The 27,410-nt window shown below is 38.3% G+C and overlaps 1 protein-coding gene across 1 annotated transcript in view; it reads right to left on the bottom strand.

The window, feature by feature from the left end:
- PHLPP1 (PH domain and leucine rich repeat protein phosphatase 1) overlaps positions 1-27,410 on the bottom strand; it is a 222,918-nt gene that overhangs the window by 45,235 nt on the left and 150,273 nt on the right. Inside the window, 5 exon segments of the mRNA XM_004422600.3 lie at positions 2,040-2,135; positions 5,037-5,097; positions 6,924-7,126; positions 13,159-13,389; positions 14,008-14,154. Coding sequence (XP_004422657.3) covers positions 2,040-2,135; positions 5,037-5,097; positions 6,924-7,126; positions 13,159-13,389; positions 14,008-14,154 — 738 coding nt within the window.

Genomic DNA, 27,410 nt, shown 5'->3' with positions numbered 1-27,410 from the left:
GCCACATTAAAAAAGGTGAAAAGAAACACATAAATGAATTCTTATAGCACTTTTTATTTGACCCAATATATCCAAAATATTACTTTAACATGTAATTAATATACAATATTATTGAGATATTTTGCATCCAGTGTATATCCGATAATTCAGCACTTCTCAGTTAGGACTAGTCACATTTCAAGTGCTCAACAGCCCCTTGGCTAATGGCTACCATATTGGACAGCTGAACTCTAACACACTTACTAGACTTACCAGGCATGTATATTTCATGATCCTTCTTCTTTACAAGAGAATAGAGGAATATTGATTATATACCTTTAAAGATCATATACCTCTAAAGTAAAAGTTTACTCCAAATTAGTGACATATTTCTACAATATTTTCGTTGATATATTTGACTATATATAGTTAAAAACAACTGACTTCCTGTGTTCAGTGATTGGCTGAGAATGGTAGAAATAGCTAGACTCCAGTTGCAGCAATCATTAGCCACAAATGGCTATCTAAATTTAAGTTAGTTAAAAGTAAATTAAATTTAAAATTCCGTGTCTCAGTCACACTGGCCACATTTCAAGTGCTCAATAGTCACATGTGGCTTGTGGATACCGTACTGGACAGCACAGATATAGACTATTTCAATCATCACAGAAAGTCCTACAGGACAGCACTGGGATAGACTACTCTTTTCGTTATTAACTGCGTGGCTAGTCACTAACAGTCCAACAATATTTTGTGCCACAATTAGTCAACTTGAAGATATTTGTGTTTATATGGAATACTACTCAGCCATAAGAAACAATGAAATCCAGCCATTTGTGACAACATGGATGGACATTGAGGGTGTTATGCGGAGTGAAATAGGTCAGAGGGAGAAGGTCAAATACTGTATGATTTCCTTCATTAAGTAGTAGATAACAACAACAATAAACAAACACATAGAGACAGAGATGGGATTGTGGTTACCAGAGGGGAAGGGGGGAGGGAGGAGGGCGAAAGGGATAATTCGGCACAGGTGTGTGGTGATGGGTTGTAACTAGTATTTGGGTAGTGAACATGATATAATATATGCAGAAATAGAAGTATAATGATGTACACCTGAAATTTATACAATGTTATAAACCAATGTTACTGTAATAAACAAAAAATTTAAAAAAAAATAAATTCACTTAGAAAAAAAAGAAGATATTTGTGTTTATGGACACTAAACATCATCACAAGGCTGTTTTACAAATCTTGCAATTAAGGTGAAAATTATGAATTAAAAACAGTAACACATGTTAAAAGAGAGAAGACAAGCAAAGAGAAGTTCTTGGATCTTCTACTCCAAATTTCACATCGAGAAAAACAGAATCTAGTTTGCTCTTTCTAATTAATAATCTAATAATCTTTTTTATTTTTTTTTAAAGATTTTATTTATTTATTCCCCCCCCCCCCAAAAGCCCCAGTAGATAGTTGTATGTCATAGCTGCACATCCTTCTAGTTGCTGTATGTGGGACACGGCCTCAGCATGGCTGGAGAAGCGGTGCGTTGGTGCGCGCCCAGGATCCGAACCCGGGCCGCCAGCAGCGGAGTGCGAGCACTTAACTGCTAAGCCACGGGGCCGGCCCTCTAATAATCTTTTTTAAATTGAAGTTATGTTCAAGGAAAACTAAAAATTATTTGTGGGTAAGGTAGACACGTTAAGTCAACGAACAGAAGGGGTAGATTCTGAAAGAATTAAGATGACGGAGGTGAACCAATCATATCGTTTGTCGAGTCCTTTAACATTTCTTTTGGCTTATTTAAAAATTTCCACGAAGCACCACCTCCTGCACGGCCTTGAAAAGTCTGGCTGAGAGTCAAAGCCTAGCTCAACTCTTCACTGCATGAAGAAAGACTGTAATTTGAAGACACCACATGAGGCTTTAAAAGATACTAAAATAACGTTTTAAAACAAACTCTTTTAGGGGTTCATAATAACATGTTAAACACTGAATCGGCAAATTTTTTAATTGCTTTATCTAATTTGAGATTTTCTAACTTGATCTGTAATACTCACCGTGCAGGAAGTTCACATATTTGGTTATGGCCAATATCCAAAACTTCTAGCTTTCGACTTTCACATATCCATTCAGGTACGTTTTCTAAGCGGTTCCTAAATATAAGAATATACAATTTTTTCTTTGATTGGAATTTGGCCTAAAATACGGTTTAAAACTCAAAATAATTACATAGAATAAATAAAACTTCAAATGAAATACCAAAGTACAGTGAGTATAAATCAAAAGGATGTGTATTCACTTTAATCTAGAAGCAAAACAAATTGTGATAAGGAATAAGAAATAGAGAAAAAGTAGGAAAGGACATAGTTACATCATTTGCACCATCTCTAAAGTCTAAAAAAAAAGTCTAATTCCTAGAATTGCTATCCTAGAAAGTCTACAAACCCATTCAAGCTTAGGGAGAGGATATCATATATCAGAAAACACACACACACTCTTCCAGTTAAGTAAAATAGTCAAATGGCATAAAAGTTTTATTTTCCAATTTACATTTTTACCCTTAACATTGAAATACTTCTCAATCCCAGTAGGCATGAAAAAGCACAGCCACAGATAAATGGGAAGAAATGGCAGCACTGAAAAGGCACACTGACCCTCAAGACTCAGAATTAATGATTTGAAAACATCTGTTTAGATGTTAGATGGTAATTTCAATTACCAGAAACAAGGGAACTAAACTAATAGTAACTTTAATTATTAAATGAATTGACCACTTCTTAGCCAAAATCTACTATATTTGAATGTCTCCCTAGTCACAGATAGCTATTAGTCTTTTACCTGCTTTTTTAAATATGTGAAACGACCAGGCACAAAGAATCTAAAATGGTATGAATACTATGAACACAATTCTTTAAAAACAGATGAACAATTCTGTGAAAATATGATGCTTGGAACAAGGACTATATTAGAGCAAAAGTTTTTACTATTATATCAACTTTTTAATTAAAATATAGAAAAGGTGGCATTATTTTCTGCTTAGTGTCTATATAGGCACACATGCTTCTGGCTTTGAAAGCCTAAAGACTGACACACTTAATTATTTTATTTTCTAGTAGTTAACCAACTTATCTTTACTGAGTTAACATCTCAATAAGACAGGAGAGTGAAAGTGTCCCTCAGTATAAGCAACCTCAATACAGAGCAAGAGAACTTCTATAAGTGATAAAACAGCCTGGAACTTTGAACTTGAAGAACTCTAAGGACCTAGTAAACACTATGGTGAGTGACAGCCCAGTTCCTTTAGCTAACATACTCACACAAAAGGAGGAAGGTGAAATACTCAGAGCTACGTCAGGGGAAGCAGAGATTCTCTAAGAGAAAGTCCTATAGTGAGGGAGGTGGATGAGGTAGAGCATGTTACAGTGAGGATTCTGGACATGAGAGTTACAAAAGAAAGATGGAAAGTATTTAAGTGGCAGAATTCAGCAAGAAGCATGACACAAGAGTTTTTAATTCAGTCTCACTTAGGGGTTTCAACGGGAACCAACTGACAATTACATCCTATAAATAAAAGGGAAATAGATTCACTCTATGGCCATCTCTCTGGAAGAAATCTGTTCAAGATAATTACATGGACCCATGTATGCAAACCCCACTCCTGCACTGGTCTTTAATTTAAAGGCTGAAGATAGGGGCTGGCCTGGTGGCATAGCGGTTAAGTTTGTGCGCTCTGCTTCAGTGGCCCAGGGTTCGCCAGTTTGGATCCTGGGCGCAGACCTACATACCGCTCATCAAGCCATGCTGAGGCAGCGTCCCACATAGAGCAACTAGAAGGATGTACAACTATGACATACAACTGTCTACTGGGGCTTTGGGGAGAAAAAAAGAAAAAAGGAGGAAGATTGGCAACAGACATTAGCTCGAGGCCTATCTTCCTCAAAAAAAAAAAAGAAAAAATAAAGGCTGAAGATAACAACATTTGAGGTTGACAGAAAAAAGAAAAAAGAACTTAATCAGGTAATGTCTGACTTCAAGTTCATTAAACAAAACTCTCTGACATGAATTTAGTAGGAAATGCATAAAACACTGCTCATAAATGATTTTATAATTATAAATTTCTAATAAAATTGTAATTGTAATAATTCTCACAATAGCTAAATTCCGACACATTCTTACAGAATTATGATCAAGAATATGGCTTATGCACTTTCATGAGTAAAGACAACTTCTGCACTTGACAAATTACATAGCAGTTGTATCATGAGTTAACAGTTGTCATGTTGAGAGGGCCATATACTCCCATGTACTGTGACTGTTCAGAAAATTTGGGGTATTTCCTCTGGAATTACGTTAAAAGTGAGTTTCAATTTTAGTGTGTTGAGATTATTAAAGTCTAATTTGTGCAAATACATGCTTTGTGCCTTCAGGAAAGTCTACTATAATATTTGTGGGAACTGGAATAAATATGACACACTGCAGTAGTGACTTTGCATAAAAGGTGAGATGGTCAGCCTACTAGCAAATGAGCTGAGAAAAGTGAGCAGGCTGTACAGAAATCCTACTTTGGTAGGCTTAGTCGCTACTTTCTAAGGGCTCTTAGCAACGAGATGTATGTAAAAGAAGGGGGAAAAAAATCAAGAGATATAGCACAATATTTTTTTTTAATGAAATTAACATCATTTCAAGGAAAGACAGTGATGAAGATACAGTTAGATATGATTAGTCATATGGTTAGATATGGTTAGTATAGTTAAAGAACTACTGGACCTTCCAGCCATATGACCCTTAACTCACTAATCTTTCAAGCCCAAATCTGGCATTCAAATTGGTGTCCACACCGACACCTTGATTCTTCTGGTTTGAACTACAGTATACAAATGTAGTATTTTAATTGACAGATATTTACATACATTTTCAGAGGATAAGTAAAAACTATTGAATTTAATTTTATTATTTACCTTCAAAATATATAAAAGTTCTTATGCATAAGCTCAGACAGAATTATCTAAATAATTTTCAAGCAGACTCGAGTGCTCTAGGACTTGGCTTCTTACCTTGAAACGTCCATGTAGGACAGATAATTTGGAACTGGGTAAACATCAAGTTGAACGAGTTCTAGGAGGCGGAAAAAAACACAAAAACATTACCATTCGAGTGACACAGAGACTCTTTTTGTATGTAGAATATCATTACTGTGCTTTATTCGCCATTGTTTGTTTAGGTTAGGAAGTACAATACATCTGTTTGTTCAACTTTGAAACTACAGGAAAGTACAGAGAACTTCTAATTTAATCACAAGATCTTACTCAGAGATTGAAATAAATCACTCATTCTACTTTCCTACCTCTTACCTAGCCACTTACTGTGCTCTCCTCTTGTTATGCATGCTAAATTTTATCTGGAAGATTAACTGTATGAATACTGGTTTTTTTAACATTCAAGGTTCCTTGCATAAAACAAAATGCATCCTGGCTTTTGCTTTTTTCACTCTACTGAAGCAGTTCTCCTGAGGGTCACAAATGACTTCCTCTACTCAAATCTGAAAACCCCTCCTCAAAACTGTATGAAATGTGACACCACCATCCACCTAGGGCTTTGTTTCCCAGACAGAGTAGTTTCTAGATGTTCTTCTGCCTCTTTAAACACTTACCAAGTAATTCACAGGTTCAGCTCCTATCTGATTGCCCACTCTGGCCCCAGCTAACTGTGAGGGTTTTGTAAGTCTACTTTGGTACCAGCTCTTTTCTCTTTTCCAGTTACCTTACTTCCATGGTTTCAGGTACCTCCTCTGAGCAGATGAGTCTGAAATCAACATCTGTAGTCCTGACTGAAAATTTGTGTTAGCTCACACGAATAACATCACAACAACCTGGATTAGCAGAGGAGTGGATCACTCCACTCTTCTCCCATAAATGCACTCTGCACACTACTTTCATATCAACAGTCTTATAGCATCACTTCCATCATATGCCTCCTCCATGTAAGAGTCTCCACTGGTTCTCTATAGCTTACTGTACTAGCTTCAAAGATTCCCCAACTGACTCCAAGCTATGCATCCCATAATTACTTCTTACCACTCTCCAGCAGACACCTATGAGTTTAGAATCCCCTGTCTTCTCCCATCTGCCCAACAAACCACATTCAGATTCTTTCCTCTTCAACACACTCTGTGCCTCCTGGCTATCCAAATCCTATAACCCTTCAGTGACCTGTAGCTATCTGAGGTTTGGCTTATTTCTCCAGTGAGATGACAGTAAACTCATTTAAAAAAATCTCTTATCCTTTAGAATTCATGCACTACACTATGTATAAACCAAGTGCTTGATAAACATTTGTTCAACCTGTAATGGTAAATACTTGTTTTCATTCAGTTGTCTGATGGTAGGGAATTGAATCTTCACTTTAGCAAACATGACCATATGACCTTTTCTTTTTTAGAACTGCCATGATTTCCAAATTGTACGGAAGAGATCTTATTAAATGAGTAAGACTCTTGCTTTGTGGTGTCCCTGTGGGTATATAATTTAGGTTTCTCTTAAGGTGAGTTCCTTTGTTAGTGGAACATGAAACCTGCGAGTCCAAAAGGGACCTTCCCTTCACTTTCACTCTCCAGTATTAAATCAAGGTTCCAGATTTACAACCTTAACAGGAGAGCCCAAGAAACAGCTCACCCCCCACCTTCAAGCAGAGGAGCCAAATCAAAAGTGAGAGTAACATCTAAATATCACTACATGAGAAAAACAAGTTAGAAACTATAAAATCTTCCTTTTTGATTCCTTTAAATACCAAACTAGCATTCTTCTTTTATGATTTTTAATCTCAGCAAAATTTGACACTTATCTTACTAAATGAAGAAAGAAAAATCAAAGTGAGGCAGAGATGATGGCACGAGGTAGATTCTTGGAACCAAAAGAGAAACTTCGATGTGGTCTGTTACATACCATTAGAAGAGGCATAGAGTGCTTTTAGGAAATAGCCACAGATGTTTAATGTCACCAGTTGATTCCTTTCACAGTGTAAAACTTCGATGTTGTTGAAAATCATAGCATCTAGATCACTAAGCTTATTGTCACGCAGATCCAGTTGAGTGACATGCTGGAGAAAGTCCACTTCATCTGCTATTAGCTGTCTAATTATGTTCAGTCTTGAGAGGAAAAGGACACAAATAGACTATAATTAACTGCAATGCTACAAATTAATGGCCACACCCTAACATGGTGACGTAACAAGAAGGGACTCAAGTCTTACTATATTATAGTCCTCCATGATTTCTTTAATCTCATCATTAGCCTTCCTTAACTGGCCAGATTCTCTGGCTATTTTTAGCTGTAACTCCATAAGGTCCTAACCTTGACAATATATTCTGAAATACGATTTAGACCACGAAGGCTGGAAGAGAAGCGTCCATATTGATTTTACCTTAATTCATTTCAAGAGGGAAAAAAATCCATTTAAACATTCATTTCCAAAGAATTTGGTCGAAAGAACACAAGAAATAAAACCCAGAACAACCCATTAAGCACATTTCAACTACATTGAATATTTAAGGGAGGAGAGAGGATGAACGAGCAGGTAGAGGAGCAGCCATATAGGACAGAATTAAAGGGTGAACTTGGAAAAAAAAATGAATGGGAGCCACATATGCACCAGAGATAAGAATGCAAATATCTGGATTTTCAACTGGCTCAGGACCAAGGATTAATTACTAAAACTATCTCCATTTTTAAAATATTGCTTGAAAGAGCAAAGAGCAGAAAATACTGAAATCTGGCCTCTAGGATTCACTGAGAAATCATAAAACAAAGGACAAGGATGGGATCAACAGTCTAAGATAGAGCAGGGCACAGGGAAAACCCGGCAGAACCTCAGCCATGAGAGCTAGTTAGCCAACGCACTGAAGCTGCAGTGGGTAAGCTGCCAAGAAGACTTCAGTAAGTAGTAAGAGGGACTAGGACTCAGTATAACAAAGACACATTTAGCTTCAAAGGGGAGAAAAATAGATGAAAATCTCAATTCCAGGTTTGCCAGGCTATGCCCAACTCCTTCACAAACAAACAAGAACCTTCTACTTATTACAAAGGCAACGAAGTGCAGGGATCAGGCACTTGGTTAGAAGAGCATTAATATAAAGGCTGGAGCTTAGGAAAAAAACCAAAATTTCTCTGTAGTGACTTTCTGCCTTTTGAAAAAATAAAATGAAATGATGGTAACTGAATTATTAATAGCAATATCATAAAGCCACCGAAACCGAAGGATGAGTGACAGACAGCAAAGGGCTAGGATTCCCCAATCTGCAAACACAGCATATGGCCTCTTCAAATGTCCCCAAGAGGGTTTTGTTTTTGCTCCTTCTCTTTTTTTATTCCAGGTTTTAAGATTAAAAATCTTGCCTCAACCCAGCAATCTGCCTATTTCCAAATGCTCGCTGGATTACTAGAATATGAATACAGAATAAAAAGAAAAAACAAATCTCATTTTGGATACAACAGACTGAAAGAATTGAAAAAACGCCCCATGTTGTCCCTAATCTACACCTTATGTTACCTTCAAGTGGCATTATCATCTTTATTTGAAATAGCTCCCCACCACAATACCATTGTACTAACATTAAAATAATTAAACGGTTGGTTTAATGAGGAGACAAAAGAAAATCTGTAACGAGAAAGAAATTATTCCCACTATTCAGTTTAATTTGTCAAGTATTGGGGCCAGTCCAGTGGCGTAGTGGTTAAGTTTGCACGCTCTGCTTCGGCGGCCCAGGGTTTGCAGGTTTGAATCCCGGGTGCGGACCTACACACTGCTCTTCAAGCCATGCTGTGGTGGCATCCCACATAGAAAATAGAGGAAGAGTAGCACAGGTGTTAGTTCAGAGACAATCTTCCTTAAGCAAAAAAGGAAGATTGGCAACAGACGTTAGCTCAGAGCCAGGCTTCCTCCCCTAAAAAATAAATAAATAAATTGCCAAGTGTAATCAGGATCCCAATATCAAACGTTTTCAGGCTCACACAATAATACAACTATTTAAGATGAACCTTTAAAGAGGCAAAATGTGGTTAAAATTTCCTTCTAATAATCCCCTCAATTAACACAGCCATTTTATTTATTTCATAAATATTCACTGAGCATTTACTATGTGTAGATAAGCTGTGTGAAAGAGCATTTTATGTTCTAGTTCCAGTTTGCTGCTCAACACTTTGCATATGAGCCTGAGTAAGTCACCTAACATCTCTGTTAAATCTAATTCTAATCTGTAAAATGAGGACTAACACCTTCCTTGTCTACAAGGCAGCTGAGAAAATGAAATGAATATAGGTGCCAGTACTTTGCAAATAATGAAAGGCTATGGTGATGATGGTGACGATGACCTATGGCTTTGTGTTCATAGGAGATGAATAAAACAAGGTGTTTGTCAACAGATTTGGTAATTTAGTGAGGAAAATCATATATGTTTTAAAATATGAAGTATAAAGACTACCAGTATGTGATAAGTGCCAAAATGATGTATAAAGACAGAAAGTGGTCAGAAAAGATGCTACGGAAGAGGAAGCCTCTTATCTGAATCCCAAGGGTAGGCAGAACTTAACAGACGTAAATGGAAGAAGAAAGCAGTCCATGAGGGAGAGCAGAACGGCCTTTGGAGTGAAGAGAAGAGCATGGAGAGGAGTTCATGCATGAGTGCAGCACCCCTCAGCAGTGCAGGGTATGTGAGAAGAGTGAGAATATGGCTACAAACGTGGGTTACTCAATTAACATTTATCAAGTACTGTATCTACTAAGTGCTAACACTGGTGGCCCAAGGCTAAATAAGAACAGCGCTTCTCAAGTTATCTAGGGTGAAGGATTTATTTTCTAAACTTCTTATCCATCACAGACTGATGTGCAGTCATACTGCACAGGGCCAGTACACAGCTCACACCACAAGCAGCTCACTGTGCGAGTTTGCCAACTCCTAAACTAGTACTATTCCCTGTACAATGAGATGAGTCTACTTATATGAGTCTATTTGGATATTGTGGCAATGTGAAATCACTATTACGTTTCTAAAATATTAAGTCTCAATTTCTCTGCATATCTCATTGTGGAAAAGTAGCAAACAGTTGGTTTGCCAACACAGGTCAGAAGACTCTACTTTGAGCAGCTCTGAGCTAGAGCCCCATCCTCAAGGGACTCACAGGCTAGTGGGTTGAAACCAGATATGAGAGCTTGAATACCATGAACTAGAGAATTGAAGGCCCTGAGCAAGACTGTGCTTGCCTGAGAGGCTGCACAACGGAAGCAAACGGCTCATGTGGGAGACAACGTTGGCAACGGGAAGGAAAAGGAAGAGACAGAGAGAAACTAGTGCAAAAGAAGAACTGATAGAATCTGGTGGTAGACTAGAAACAGAGTCACAAATTTTGTGTCTGGATACCCAATGAAGTGGTGCTGTCATAAGCAAAAACAGAAATTCAGGGAAAAGAACTGGTTGAATAAAGAAAGAAATTGAACTCTGTTTCACATGTATTTGGCTAAGTGTGTCAATAGGGAAAACCAAGGTGAAATTATCCAGCTGGCAGCTGACACGGAATCAGTCCCAAAAAGAGAAATAAGGGTCAGAGAAAGATTGGGGAATAATTAACACGGAGATGAAAGGTGAATGATGAAGCCCTGAGAGCACAGGCAAGCGCCAAGGCAGAAAACAGAAAGAGAAGTGACCAAGGAGAGAGACGAAGGTAATATCCACATTTTTTTTTGTGAGGATGATCAGCCCTGAGCTAACATCCATGCCAATCCTCCTCTTTTTGCTGAGGAAGACTGGCCCTGGGCTAACATTCGTGCCCATCTTCCTCTACTTTATATGGGACGCCGCCACAGCACAGCCTGATAAGCAGTGTGTCGGTGCGAGCCTGGGATCCGAACCCAGGACGCCAGCAGCGTAGCACACGCACTTAACCATTATGCCACAGGGCCGGCCCCCAATGTCCACATTTTGGACAGACAAGAGAAGGAGGAATTATTAATGATGCCATAGAAAAATAATATCAGACTTAAACAACAGCAATATAAGAAAAAGGATAAGATTAAAAGAAAAATGATGACTTTTAATCTGAAGTAACATTTCCATCTGAAGGAATAAAAAATGCAATCAATAAAATTAGCCCTTTGCTGACAGAAGCTAAGTGAAATTTCCCTTAAATCATTCCACTAGCTTCAATTCAAAATATTAGGGCAGAATTATAAGCAAATCTGACCAGATTTTCCCCTCCTCAGATCAGTGGCCTGGAGGGAAGGAGTTATCTATTCACGATCATTCAACATTTACAGAGTGTCCAAAGTCTATTCTTGTATTTAAATATCCTGTAACTGATCTCACCTAAAAAGACCCAATTAAAGCTAAAAATCTGAAGAATTTGGAAAGGTCTTAATAAGAACAGTTACATCTAGACATAGCAGATTGATCTTATTTATAAGCTAATTCATATCAAGAAAAATGATATCTTCTTATATGTACCAGGTAACTCAGAAATCTTCTCATGCTTGTTACCTGAGGTCAATATGACCACTGTTATAATGCTGAATAAAAGAGGGCTTAAATTCTTGAATTTGAAGGTTTTCTAAATCTAAGTGACTCAGAGGCAAATAATGTTAACAATTTAGAAAGAAAGTTAACAAGACAAAGTGTTCAGTTACCTATCCTGTCACATTCCAATAAGTTCTCCAAGTCAGATCAATTATTACCATTTGTACTCCCTGAATTAAGAATTCTAGGTCTGCCAATTACTAACACTTCCCTAGGTACGACAGCTTGATTCCTTTAGTCTGAGGAAAGGTAAAGCCAAGCAATTCTTTGTCGGACTGGAAGGAATGGGTTTCCTAGACCAAACTACATAAATGGAGAAGAAAGGGGAGCAAAAGATGATCGTTTATACTACGAAACTCAACAGGTCTGAGTGAGGGTCTGGGGTTATCAGCAGAGTGGAAAGTGGGTAGTAAAGCATGGAAAGACCACCTTTGACAAACCGAGAGGTATAAAGATGCCAAGAATAACAGCTGAGCAGCTTCCGTGAGTAGGAAAGAATCCTCAATCAGGAATAATAACAATACATAACACTTACTGGGAGGGTGAGATATTTAACTCAATTCCTTCCAAAACTCTACAAATTAAGTTCTGTTATTAACCGTAATTTAGAGACGAGAACACAGCAGCACAAAGACATTAAATATCTCACCCAAGATTTAACATAGCTAGTATGTGGTCATCAACCCCTGGCTAATGGGGGAGTTAGTCTGGTTGAAAAAGTATCAAATTGGGCAAGTCAGTATTAACTAGTCCAATATGTTGGCAAGCCCAATATGTTGCTTTGCAGGAACTCAAGCCCATGAGAGGCTCTTGTTTTTCTTTAAGAAAGAGAAATTTAGAATAGCTGCCTCCTGTGCACTAGTTCTTGGTGCATTAGAAACTAAACCCGAAAATTACATACTAAGGGATGATTACTGAGCATCTTTGATGTAGCAAGGATTATGCTAGTGGTTTTCAGTTGGAGTTAAGCGTGATCAGGATTCAAAACGCAGGTTCCTTGCTCTTACAAGGGGTGAGAGTGGAGGTTCTAGTTAAACTTGGGCCCAACAAGAGATTATGAGTTTTATATTTTGTGAAGTTTTATATTTTTGTAAACTAAGATCAGAGCCACATGGATGGAGAGAGAGGAAATTAAAATAAATAAGTTAAAGAAATAAATTTAATTTAACGACTGTATTATATTACATTAGAGAAGCCAAGGAAGGAGAAAATTGGAAGAAAGGAGAGATGCTCAATGATGTCAACTGCCTCAAGCCACAGAAGAGGAGGACTAAGAGAAAAATATCCACTTTGCTCTCAACGATATGGTTTTTATTCACCATAAATAGCTCTCTCTGACTCGATGGCCCTATCCATGCAAATTAAAACTGGGTTCAAACTTGAAAAACAAAGTTAAGATCTTCAAGACATATGGTCATTCGTTGATGAGAACTTTTTTTTAACGTTTCCTATTGTTAATGATTATTCTTCCCTCAGCATAGAAATAGAAAAATGGGCCCTGATTGCAACTAACCAGCCAGCCTGCCTTGGCAGGAGAATTTCCAAAAGGGCTATACCCTAACACCCTAAATACAAGCTAACCACTCAAATGGGATATAGTTCTTAAAAATGGTTACCTTAGATCCACATGTTTAATGTGAGGCATTTTTCGCAAAGCCTGTAGCCTTAGGGTCTCCATACAGTTTCCAGACATACAAAGTTTATCCACGGCAGTTAATTTCTCCAATACCTCTGGAATGTCAGTGAATTCATTGAAAGAAAGACTGAGATAACTAAGCTGATGCATGTTCTCCAACTCAGCAGGAAGGGCCTGGAGAAAGTTTCCATCCAACAAAAATGTCTGTAAGCTATTCAAGAAAACGTAAGAATTATAAAGAGAACGTGTAAATTTTACATCGTTATTATCAAGATATGAGCTCCATAAGTATAGATCATATTACTAGAAAAAGAAAATGTACTATCTTTTGCAAAATGCATTAGGGCAGGGCCTGAGGCAATCATATACCACAAAGAAAAGATCAGAGATAAGCATCTTAATCTTTTATTGAAAATGAAAATTATGACTAATTTTCCCAACTTAGATAGGCATAAAAGGGAACAACATGAGCTAATTGCAGTGTGAATCAACCCAAATACTCATCTTTCATTGTTATTTTAGAAATGAACTTCTAAGTCTTAGAATTCGACATAACTCAGAAAATGAGAAAGTAACTCCTCCTTCCATGTTTAGACACAGTCATTCGTAGGGATCTTCAGTTTAACAAGGATGTTTTAATTTTTTGCAAGATTCTATTAAGAGTATAAAAGCTAACAAATGAACTCAACACAAGAGCTTCATCTCTTGGTTTGGGGCCAAGACCTACATGACCAACATAACAAGTTAACTAATCTCATGTGCTGCCACCCTGATGCAGCTTCCCAGGGGATTCTGAGGGACACTCCGCAGTTTGGTTTACAGTACGCACTTGTGCATAACTCGGACAGCCGCTGGGACTGCTCGAAGGGCGTTGCAGGACACATTCAGTTCCGTCAGGGTTGGAATATTGCAGACTGCTAATGGAAAGTCCCCTAAATGATTATTGGAAAGGTTAAGACTCTTCAATTTGGTGAACCTATTACAATAAAACAAAACAGAAGGAAAGAAAAGACAAATGTCATAGATGCATAACGTCACATAATTTTAGTACAGCCTTAGAGATAATCTAGCACAACTCTAATTCAGCTGAGGAAGAAATGGAGCCCTCAGAGGTTAAGCAAGCAACAGAGCTGGAGTGCACATCTTCAGACTTGAAGGCCAGTGTTTTACCTAAAAAACAAACATTATTTTTAAAAACAAACTGTCACTCTAAAATAAGGTTGAATACTTGAGGAGGTGAGTTCTGCTAGAGTAAAGTTTTCAGCTTTACCTCAGCCAACTTAATTAACACACATGAAATGATAACGGAGAGCGAGGAAAAGAACAGGCAGATCTACCTCTTCTGAATTTCTGTGTCATCCCAGACGAGTCAAAAACTTTTCTGCTTCACTTCTCTCAAACTCAAATCTGAAATAATAAAAACTCAGCAATTTATCAAAGCTACACTTTCTCTAAGGTAATCAAGTTTTGTAGTTCCAAATTTAAGAACCAATTATCATTCCTCAGTCTCAGTCCCATACTCGATACTATTAACCACATACCCTTCCCTGAAGTTCTTTTCATTTCACTTTATCAACATTTTCCTCACCTAGCTTTTTGCTAGCTCTCTCCAAACTTTTTCTCCTATGTTTCCTTCTTTTTTCTTCTTCATCTCCTCTTCCCTGCCCCACAGTTAAGTATGCCTCATAGATCTGTTCTTTGTCAGTTACTTTTCTCTTTCTACATTGTCTTCCTTGGAGACCCTTTTACTGTTGTGTGAGCAACCCTCTCTAACCCGTCACAGGCCATCTCTTCTCTCCTGAGCTACTCGACAACACTTCCAGTCCAAAATGGAACTTACCATCTTTATCCCAGACCAGCACTTCCTCCTGTTCTATTTTTGTTAGAGGCCCTCTCATTTTCTCAGTTGTCCAAACAGTTAAAGCAATTAAAGGAGTCACCTGTAAGTTTTACTTCTTGTGCCCAAGAGCTTATATTTGGCCCATTGCTGACCTCTACACTTTTTCTATTTGAGATGAGAATCAGATTAGTTACTGCATTATGCTAATCATGTTTAAAACTACCCCAGGCTAAATACTAGGCAGTATGTACTATGTCTACAACAGACACCCACATCTTAAAAATAAATCCAATTCAATCCAATCAGCGATTTAAAGAAACTGTCACGTGAACTATTTGTTGAATTCTGTAATAAAAAATGTTAAGCTTTGTTCTAAACAGCTACATAAAGTCTAGTCTAAGCAGAAAGCTGATAATGTGCCTATCTGACAGGTTGAAAGTGTTACCCTGATTTTTTAATAATAGCTGTTTTCTTGGGTAGACCTAAAATTAAATTAAAAAAAAAACCACTTAAGAAAGAATTACTGCTAAACCTAAATAATCACTTTTGAATTGTTTTATATTTTACAATCTAATTCATTAGGCCTTCTTAAAACAAAGAATGCTTATCCTCTATTGTGATTATCTATGATCTACACAAGACAAGCTAGAATTACAAGGTCTATTATTCCTAGTCCAGGGGTTCTCAGAGCATGGTTGTAGGATCCTGGAATAGGTCCCTGAGATCCTTTCAGGAGATTCTCAAGGTCAAAACTATTTTCATAAAATACTAAGATGCCATTTGCGTTTTGCCACTCTGATTTTCTCCCGTGTGTCCAGTGGTGGAGATTTCCAGACAGTACATGTCTTTGTGATAGCATACCCGATTGGATGCAGAAACAGATATGAGAATCCAACTATCTTCTATTAAGCCAGACACTAAAAGATTTTCAAAAATATAAAACAATGACACTCTTCTCCCTATTTTTTTTTCGTTTTAGAAAATAGTTATCTTTCATAAAATAATATGTATGTTAACAAGAATGGGTTTATTATTTTTCTAAATGAATTTATATTAAAATATTTCTCAGTTTAAATTTCTAATACAGTAAATATCAACAGATGTAATCTACATTAATAAAAGCTGCTTAGGGTCCTCAATTTTTGAGAGGGTAAAGAAGTCTTGAAATAGGGTTACCAGATAAAATACAGAACATCCAGTTAAATGTGACTTTCAGATAAATCACAAATAAATTCTTAGTATAAGTATGTCCCAAATATTGCATGGGACATACTTATACTAAAAAAAAAATTTTCATTGTTTTTTAACTGGGTGCTTTTTTAAAAATTCTAAATCTGGCAACTCTATCCTGAAATAGATGAAACTGCCGTTCTAGTCCAAACAAAAACAGTATCTTATTTTCTAGATATGTTTCCTCATTTGGTAGAACTGGCCAAGGTTTTAAAACATGCATGCAATTAAACTGAACTTTTTAAAAAAATTTCCTCTGGGAAGGAAAAAGACCTACTAGAAATTATCCTACACAATATAGTACACAGACTTTTCAGAAAGTGGAGAATGGAAGGATTACAATTTCAGTGTTTACTCAAGATGGAAAATGGAAGCACTGGCTTTTGGAAAAGTATCTGTCAATAATAGGATGGAAAAAAAGGTATATTCATATATATGCAAACAAATTTCCTAGGACCACACCCTCCTGAGAACAAAGAAAAGCAGCAGTGAGTTGAATGAGTAAAAGGCAGTTGACAAGCTTAAATGGAATTAGAGACGGAAAAAAAAACCCTCTTAACAAGTATCTTTCATTAGTTTTATTTACGTATCTTTCGCATTTTAAAATGGTCATCGATAGAAACACTACCAGACCTTATGAACTGCTCTCAGTCCCAGGGGCCAAGCGCCCCTATAGAACAAGGACTCCCTTCTGTAGAGCTGCACTGGCCAGTACCATACCACCAGCCCCAAGTGGCTGCTGAGCACCTGAAATGGGGCTAGTTCAAACTGAGACGTTCTCTAAGCATAAAATACACATGGGATTTCAAAGACTTAGTGCAAAAAAGAATGCAAACTCATCAACAGTTTTTTAGAACTGATAATTTTGATATACTAGATTAAATAAGATATCCTATTAAAATTAATTTCACCTATTTCTTACTTTTTCTAATCTGGCTACCAGAAAATTTAAAACTACTTATGTGGCTTGCATTATATTTCCATCGGAGAAGTGCTCTCTCCATACTAAGAGTTAAGTAGGACCGTGAAATTCCTTACCCAAATGACACCAGATCTGTTTTCTGGGCTTGTGTGGGCCTCTTCCCTGGGCCCACCCTCCCGTAAGTATGTGCACTCAGGGCCCTAGGGGTGAACAGAGCTTAGACACATGGGCCGCATATCCACACCCCTGCCGAGTGTAGGATTGAGCTAGAGATGGGAAGTGATTCGGGCCACGGGGCCAGCTCTGCCCATGCTGCCACACCCAGTGCAGAATCCCAAGGAATCTGAGGATCTAAATTTGAATCTAGGCTCGCAGGTCATTAGAAAAGTATATTTGTCAAGGTAGTGGGAGAGAATGTATTTTATTTAACAGTTTGTTAGCTTGATTATAACTTAAATATTTAGATATACAGTATGGGGCCTCCACTTACACTCTTGCCCTAGACCTGTATGTTTTAAGGGCTGATTCTGATTTGTGAGTACCGTAAATTTCTCCCACTACTTCTCACCACACTCCCCACCTCCCTCACGCTCCTCCCTGCACAGCCCATCCCCGAAATTCTTCCCAGAAAAGAACACAGTGTTCAGCAGTCTTGTTTAGCAAACAAAGCATGGATTGTTTCTGAGAACTCAAGTACTTGATCAGAACACATTAAAACTCATCTGTTTTGGAAACTCTAACCCTTAGCCTTCTTAGAGTTCCATTTTTTCTTTATACATGTGGAAAGCAGTCAGATTACAGGCATCTGCCAATTCAAAAACCCCTCAGAGAAAGACGAGGGAAGGTCCACCTAGAATCCACTTCCCTCAGGGTCTTAAAACGGGTGAAACAGATACCCGAAGGCAATGTTTAAGCTAAGAGAGAGACAAGTGATCAAAATGGGGAGTGGATGACCTTTCCTCCCTTTACCTTCATTCAAAAAGAATGCAGAGGAGGAAGCAAGGTGACAGTACACTGTTAAGGAAGAAAAGAAGGGAAATCTTCACGTCTCCTACAAAAATAAAAGACTTTTAGCTCTGTCATGACAACAGGTGAGCCAGATAAGTTATCAACTTAAAACTTACTCTAAAATAAAACTGGCTCGCTTTGGAAGAATACATATTCGGTGAAATATTTTAAATAATTTTATTTTAAACTAATATTACAGTTCTTAAATCTTAAAATTAAATCCTTAAAATGAAGTTACATTATACTCACTCAGGCTAGAGATATTTCCTCACAGCTGTTCAATAAGGATAAGTAGAGGAGAATCAGAGCATCACAAAATTAAAGAAAAACAAAAATTATTTTAATGATGATTGTAATAATTACAGTGGTCAGTTTAGTAATAATAAGGAATGATTCTTTTTGATGCTTTAGAAACTAAAAAGACAAGAAACTGTGGTTTGTTTTATAAAAACATCTGTTATACATGCATACACACACACAGCACCAAGGCTACATAAAGTTACTAAAGTGGATGTATCTTCCTTATTTCTCAGGGTTATCAAAAGTGAGAAGAAGCCTTTGAGGTCATTTTCTTTCATTTCCCAAGCCCAGAGATGAAGAAATTAGGCTCAGAGAAATTTTATTAACGTTGCATACAACTTGGGGGCTGGCCTGGTGGCGTAGTGGTTAAATTCGTGCATTCTGCTTCAGCGGCCCAGGGTTCATGGGTTCATAGCCCAGGCATGGACATATACCACTCATTAAGCCATGCTGTGGCAGCATCCCACATACAAAATAGAGGAAGACTGGCGTAGATGTTAGCTCAGGGCCAATCTTCCTCACCAAAAAAGACAAAAAAACATTGTATTACTGTTGCATACAACTTGAATCTACTGCCTTTCAACATCAGTACTACTTCTTATCTCTCCTGCTCTTCTATTACATCTTATTAAAGAGTTAAATATAAGTAGATATCAATTACTAATAATTGTAAGTCACAGGTCAAAGAATGGCCTCATAGTACTATATGGAAAGCACTCCTTTTTCACCATCATTCCCCCCCTATAGACGATGGCATTATGGGCCATGGAGGACAATGAATATTTTGAACATCATGGACATTTACATTCGAACCAATTCAGGCACAGCCCAGTGCTCTCAAACTACCCAACAACTTGAAAAGATTTTCACTTTCCAGAGCAAGCAATATGCTTCAAGGAAAGAGATATAACTCGTGTTCATTTGTTTTATAATAGAGCTCAGAGTAGAGAAAAGAAATCAAGTTAACATTTATCCAGAGTCTAATAAAGAGTAATCTCCTTAAAATGAAGTTACACAGTACAGTATTACATTCAGCAAACGGCAATGGCCACTGTGGGCATTTAGAACTCAGACCTGACTTAATCCAAGGTTCCAAGGCACACTTCTGTTTTTTAATACTATCACAGAAGAGTACAAACACACCCTGATAATCTTTGTTGTTAGTGCCACCGAGTGGATTCCGACGCCTGGCGCCCCCGTGCACAGCAGAGAGGAACCCTGCCTGGTCTTTCTGCGCCATCCTCTCACCTTCTGGCGCTGTATCAGACAATGCTCCGCTGCCATTCACAGGGTTTTCATGGCCCATTTTTTTGGAAGTGGGTGGCCAGGTCCTTCTTCCTAGTCTGTCTAGTCTGGAAGCTCTGCTGAAACTTGTCCACCATGGGTGACCCTGCTGGTATTTGAAATACCGGTGGCATAGCTTTCAGCATCACAGCAACACACGGCCACCGCAGTATGACAACCGACAGACGGGTGGTGTGGTTCCCTGACAGGAAAGGAACCTGGGCCATGTTGTCAGAGCGCTGAATCCTAGCCACTAGACCACCAGGTAATCTATAGGAACAGAAAACTCTAATTGTATGTGTTCACAAAGACACATTGAAGTCCCTTTCAAACTAGGTGTCCTAAGGGCCATATAACAAAGTGCATGATTGTCTACAAAGGGTGGGCCTTGGGATGACAGAAGGTCAAAAGTGAGGACAGAGAAAGATGGTAGAATGGAGCTGATAATATCACTGCTCTGCCAAATTAGTGACATTTCTTTCATTTCCATCTCCTATTGTATTTACATTATAAAATAAAAATATAGTAACAATGATACTGTATCTAGTCACAAAATGTGCTAAACTATCCAGGGGTTTGATCTATTAATGTTCTTACTTTTTCCTTTCTTTCTCTAACTTCACAGCCATAACCAATTAACAGCAAAGCAGGAATAGCACACACCTTAAAATTGCTACTGAGGGAACAGAGTGATCATTAGTTTTGTCCCTGCACCTGTCTCGCTTCCCTTTTAATCTAGACAGCAGTATACATGCTAATGTATCACAGTCTATACTTAGCTTTAAATGGATTGTTTTCCTTAGTCACTAAATTTCCAGGTGTAACCTTCCAAGTTACTCCCTGGAATGAATTATTTAACTCTACAAAAGGGAAGAGTACTTAGTTTCTTATATTAAACTGAAAGGTTAAAATGCATTGCATTCATGCATCCAATTTCCCTACCTTTATTAGGTAGATATATAGGTTTTTAAAAAACATCAATCACAGCTCTACAAGCTTATTTCATTCTGGCCCCCAAAAATCTACTTGGGAGTAAGTGCTCCTTAGAAAATGAAGAGGAGCCATGTTTTCTAAGGGCAGGAAAGAAAAAGCAAGTGTTCTACAATATCAAAATCGAGAAAAATAAACAAGCACACAAATGCTGTCAATTCTCATATTCTTCCCCCTCCCTCCCGGCCTTGTTTTGTCATGATCATAGACATGCTTAATCTTTTCTCCTTTCTCAGCATTTATCCACTCAATCTAACTGCACTCAAAAATTTATGTACAAAGTTCTTTCTGCATCTGAGTTAAAGGGAATGGCTACATATACCTCTATATATTTAGGAAACAAAACCAAATAAACAGCATGATGACTATTTGGAGACATAATACTAATTAGCTTTAGATCCATCTAAATCTTTAGTAATTTTCCTTCCAGGAACTAAGGGTATACTAGGAAAACGACTGTAAAACAAAATAACAGTATGGCGGAAGTAGCTCTATTTTTAAACATATTCCAAATGTGCTTAAAATGAGTGTCACACGTTATACTCATGAAGAGGAAACCGCATGCTGTCTGTTAGAGTCACTGACTCAAAATCAATATTATTTTCTGGAGTTATTATTCACTACAAGTGGGTCAATTAAAAAGAGATTCCCTGGGTGACTGGATTTCCGTTTCATAGTAACAGTCCATGTTTAACTTGTTTTTTACCCTGTGGGAGGACATGCTAGTAAACTTTGGAAATTATTAGGCTCCAGTATTAAGTAATGAAGGAGCTACTGGAGGGCTGGAGTTGTAAGCCTAGCTCTGGGCTTAGTCCCCTGCTTTCCATTAATTATGAAAAGCGGGCTCCCTAATGGTTCAGAGCGGCTGCACCCCAGCAGAGAGGTATCAGTGCTCTGTAATACTCACTACATTAGCTTTTAAGAGAAAGATTGCTTTTTTCTGATTATCAAAATAATACATGCTCATTTTAACAAGTCAAACTATAGAAGCATATAAAGAAAATGTTAACAGTCTCTCCTACTTCCTTCCAAATGAGATCCTCCCAAGATAACCAGTGTCAAGAGTTTGGTATACATCCTTCCAAAGCTTTTCCTCCTTATAAAACACATACATGCATAAATAGGAGATAACCTCCCTCCCTATTTTTTGAGTGGAATTGTACCACACACATTTCTTCTACAACTTGCTTTCTCATCAAATACAAACAAATCATCCTTCTGAGTCGGTACATAAAAATCTAACTCCCTCTTTCGACAGCTGCATAATACACAGAGTACAAATGTTCCACAATTTATTCCATCCCTCCACTGACTGACATTAGTACTCCTCCTAGTTTTTTGCTGTTAGAAATAATTCAGCATATCTGTTTGTGCGTCAATGATTTTATTTTGCAGTATTTATGGGTGCCCAATGCCTACCCATAATTCTGAAATCCAACAGGCTCTGAAAATTGAAAGGTTTACTGATTCACGTGGTGGCAAAAGCTGATCTGAACTGATGGAAATATTCGTTTATTCTCTTCAGAATATGAACGTTTTTGCTTATGGAGTGCTGTCCCAAACCTTGCTGGAGGTGCTATACAGTACATACACTGTACTACCTTTAGTAATCTGAAAATCTCTGAAATCTGAAACATAAATGGCCTCAAAAGTCTTGGATAAGGGATTGTGAATCTGTATTTCAAAAAGTTGGGTCCAAGAGTATATATAATTTAAATTTTAATACATACTGCAAAATTACCTAGAAGTTGTAGAAATTCATACTCCCAATGAGCCACATAGGAGAAGGTTTCTTTCCTTCCATGCTACCTTCACTAGCATTTAATGTTAGCATTCTTTCCATTGTTGCTAATCTGATGGGCAAAAGGTGGTTTCAGGTCATTTCAATTTATATTTCTCAGTGAAGTTCAATTTTTTGTGAAGTTAATCTTCTTTTTTGAAACACACATTCACATCTTTCACCCATTTTTCTACTGGGTTGTTGGTCTTTTACTTACAGTTTGTAGGAGCTCCCTGAATACTATATGCCACACACGGTGGCATATGCTGCATAAGTGTCACATGACACTGCCACCTACTGTTTTGTTTTTCCCACTCTACTAATGGTGACTTTTGCCAGACTAATTTTTATTCGCTCAAATTGGCAATCTTTTTTTTATGGAGTCTAGGTTTTTCACCTTGCTTGAGAAAGTCCTCTTACTCTACCCCAAAGTGGTACAAATGCTCTCCTATATTTCCTTCTAATATTTATGTATTTTATTTTTTACATTTAGATCCTTATTTCACCTGACATTTATTTTTACTTGTAACATTAGGTGGAGGGCTAACTATTTTTTTTCCTGATAGCTAATTATGCAAACATCACTTATTAAATGAATCATACTCTTCAATATCTATTCAATTTAAATTTCAGACACTAGGGGAAGACAAAACAAAAAGAGAAAGCTTAGTGCTGTTCAAATAAAACAGACAGAGTAAAAATAAGTTACAGTTACTTTTTGTTTCTCTTTCCTTTTTTGCCAAAAGAATTTATAAAATCAAGTGTCTATTTTGTTCTTCCTAAGACCCTACACCTTGTGGTTTTGAGCTGGTAAAAGGCTTTAATAAAATGATTAGTTTGACAGAGTAATTTTTCTTTTTTATCTTTAGAAGAACAATTCTTGGGAAGGGTATCAAAGCACTTTTTAAAAATTTGTATTGGGAGTGACATCAGCATCATGGCAGAGTGAGCTTCCCACATTGAACTCTCCCCCTCTAAGACACAACAAAAAGGACATTCATATTCCAACAGAAACTATTCACACAACACAGGGGACGTCTGAGGCATCCAGGCAGCCATACACCCAGGACAGAGGTGCTGGAATCCCCAGGGGAAGTGGAAGGAGGTAAGAGGAGCTCCCTTCCTTCCCCAAGGACTGCGACCCAGAAATTGAGACCATGCAGCTCTCAGAGGCAGGGGAGGGAGGGCTTGTGGCCTGAAAACCTGTCTTCTCCAAGACCCCTCATACCCGAGGGGATCCCCCTATGGAGGGAGCGGAATTGTTGCGAGGGTAGTTTCGGCAAGCTAGCCCCTCAGGAGAGCAGAGAGCCACAGTGAGGTGAGAAACCTCTGAGAAGGGGGAGGCGAAAGCAAGCGCCCCTCCCCCAGCCGGCCCGCCTGACTGGCGCTTCAGCACAGTAGCGCTTCAGCTCAGACCCGTCCCCAGAGGCAGCGGCCCCCAGGTGCCCGGGCCCAACTAGCACCAGAGGCGGCAGCAGCTCAGGCCCCACCATGCCACAGCCCTAGCTGCTCTGGTGGGACCAAGCCACGGCCCCAGCCTGCCCAGCTTCCCCGTGCCACCGCCCCAGCTCCTGCGGCTGGACCGAGCCCTGCCCCAAGCCACTTCGGCTTGACCTCCCCCCACACCCCAGGCTCCAGTGGCTTCATCTTGGCCTGTGCTCAGGCTCCAGGAGACTTGGCGCCAGCAAATGCAGCCCACTGCACTCCAGTGCCAGCTTCGTTGGCCCAGCGCACTCCAGTTCCAGCTTCTTTGGCCCAGTGGCACTTCAGCTGCAGCTGCTTCAACCCACCCGCACCCGAGCCCAAGCTGCTTCGGCCTAGCTGTGCTCTAGTCCCAGCTGTTCCCACACTCCAGCTCCAGCAGTTCCCATGCTTCACCCCCAGCAGCCTCTGCTCAGCCAGGCCTCAGATGAGCCAGGGGCCGATGACGGTGCCCGTGGATTGAGGTGGGCCAGAATACACAGCCCTTGACCCCACCCAGCAGCAGCAAGAGGAAACTGTGACCATATATTTTCACTATGTGGAAAAGTAAGCCAACACCGACAGGCACCATGCAAAAATATATTAAGTCTCCAGACCAAAAGGAAAATGACAAGCACCCAGAAGTCAACCTGGAAAGCACGGAAATGTATAACCTTAACGACAGAGAATTCAAAATAGCCATCATAAAAAAGCTTAATGAAATACAAGAAAACACAGACAGATAATTCAATGAAATGAGCAGTTTCTTCACAAAAGAGATTGAAACTATAAAAAATACCAATCAGAAATATTAGAGATGAAAAAAAAATAGAGGAGATAAAGACAAATCTGGAAGCCTTAAGCATCATAGCTTAGCAATATTAGAATTAGCAATATTGAGCACAACAATGCAGAAATGCTCCAGACGGAGGAGGAAAGAGAACTAAGACTAAAAAGAAATGAAGAAACTCTCCGAGAAATATCCGACTCAATTAGGAAATCCAACATAGGGATTATACGCATTGCAGAGGGAGAAGAGAGGGAAAAAGGAGCAGAGAATTTGTTCAAATAAATAATACCTGAGAACTTCCCAAACCTGGGGAAGGAGCTGGAAATACCAGTGAATGAAATACATAGATCTCTTAAATATATCAACACGAAAAGACCCTCTCCAAGGCATATAGTAGTAAAGCTGGCAAAAGTCAACGACAAAGAAAAGATATTAAGGGCAGCTAGACAAAAAAAATAACATACAAAGGATTTCCTATCAGGCTCTCAGACGATTTCTCGATAGAAACTTTACAGGCTAGGAGAGAGTGGACCGAAATAGTCAAAATTCTGAAGGACAAAAACTTTCAACCAACAATACTCTATCCAGCAAACGTATCCTTCAGATATGATGGAGAAATAATAACTATCCCAGATAAACAAAAGCTAAGGGAGTTCATTGTCACAAGACCCTCACAACAAGAAGTGCTCAAGAAGGCCCTCATCCCTGAGGGAAAAAAGAGAAAGGGGATTCAAAGTTTTGAACGAGGAGGAAAATAGGTCGACAAAACCAGAAAAATGGCAGTCCTCTATCAAAATAGATTAGCAAACTCTTAATTATAAAACCAAAGATCAAGGGAAGGCAAGCACCAAGCATAAATATAACCTCATCATGTTAAACACGAACTAAGAACACAAGAAGGAATAAGATGTGACAACAATAACTTAGAAGGGGAAGAGGAAAGGGATCGAATCGACTTAGTCTAAGGGAATAAGAGGCCATCAAAAAATGGACTATCACATCCACAAGATTTTTTATATAAACTTCATGGTAACCACTAACCAAATAATCAGAACAGAATCACTCATGATAAAGAAAGAGAAAACTAAGAGAACCCCCATACAGAACTACCAAACTAAATTGGTAGTCCCAACACACTGGACGAGAAACAAAAGAAATGCAAAAGGACCAGAAAAAGAGTGATAAAATAACAACAACAAGCCCCCATATATCAATAACTATCCTAAATGTAAATGGTCTGAACTCTCCAATCAAAAGACACAGAGTGGTGGGATGGATTAAAAAACAAGACCCAGCAATATGCTACCGCCAGGAAACACATCTCAGCTCTAAAGACAAACAGGCTCATAGTGAAAGGATGGAAGACAATACTCCAAGCTAATGGCAAACAAAAGAAAGCAGGTCTTGCCATACTTATATCAGACAAAGTTGACTTCAAGATAAAACAGGTAATGAGAGACAAAGAGGGGCAATATATAATGATAAAAGGGACACTCCACCAAGAAGACATATCACTTTTAAATACATATGCACCCAATACAGGAGCACCAAGGTACATAAAGCAACTATTAAGAAACCTAAAAGGAGATATTAATAACACAATAGTAGTAGGGGATCTCAACACCCCACTCTTATCAATGGACAGATCATCCAGACAGAAAATAAATACGGAAATAATGGACCTAAATGAAAAAGAAGATGAGATACACTTAATAGACATATACAGAGCACTCCATCCAAACACAGCAGATTACACATTCTTCTCAAGCACGCATGGAACATTCTCAAGAATAGACCATATGTTGGGAAACAAGGCATGTTTATATAAATTTAAGAAGATTGAAACCATAACAAGCATCCTTTTAGACCATAACGCCATGAAGTTAGAAATCAACTACAAGGAAAAAACCGGGAAAGTGACAAAGCTGTGGAGACTCAACGACATGCTACTAAACCACCAATGGATCATTGATGAAATTAAAGGAGAAATCAAAGCGTATCTGGAGACAAATGAAAATGAAAATACACCATACCAACTCATATGGGATGCAGCAAAAGTGGTCCTGAGAGGGAAACTCAGAGCAATACAGGCCCACCTTAACAAACAAGAAAAAGCCCAAATAAGCAACCTCAAACTCCGCCTAACAGAATTAGAAAAAGAGGAACAAACTAAGCTTAAAGTCAGCAGAAGGAGGGAAATAATAAAAATCAGAGCAGAAATAAATGAAATTGAAATGAAAAAAACAGTAGAAAGGATAAATGAAACAAAGAGCTGGTTCTTTGAGAAAATAAACAAAATTGACAAACCCTTAGCCAGACTCAACAAGAAAAAAAGAGAGAAGGCTCAAATAAATAAAATTAGAAATGAAAAAGGAGAAATTACAACATATACCACAGAAATACAAAAGATTATAAGAGAATACTATGAAAAACTATATGCCAACAAATTGGACAATCTAGAAGAAATGGATAAATTCCTAGACTCATACAACCTCCCAAAACTGAATCAAGAAGAAATAGAGAACCTGAATACACCAATCACAAGTAAAGAGATTGAAACAGTAATCAAAAACCTCCCAAAAAATAAAAGTCCAGGACCAGATGGCTTCTCTGGAGAATTTTACCAA

The sequence above is a fragment of the Ceratotherium simum genome, chromosome 14, assembly GCF_057802395.1.
Source record: "Ceratotherium simum simum isolate JZ-2026a chromosome 14, ASM5780239v1, whole genome shotgun sequence".
Lineage (NCBI taxonomy): Eukaryota > Metazoa > Chordata > Mammalia > Perissodactyla > Rhinocerotidae > Ceratotherium > Ceratotherium simum.
Note: the sequence above shows the minus strand (reverse complement) of the source record. Positions and strands in the feature narration are given on the sequence as shown.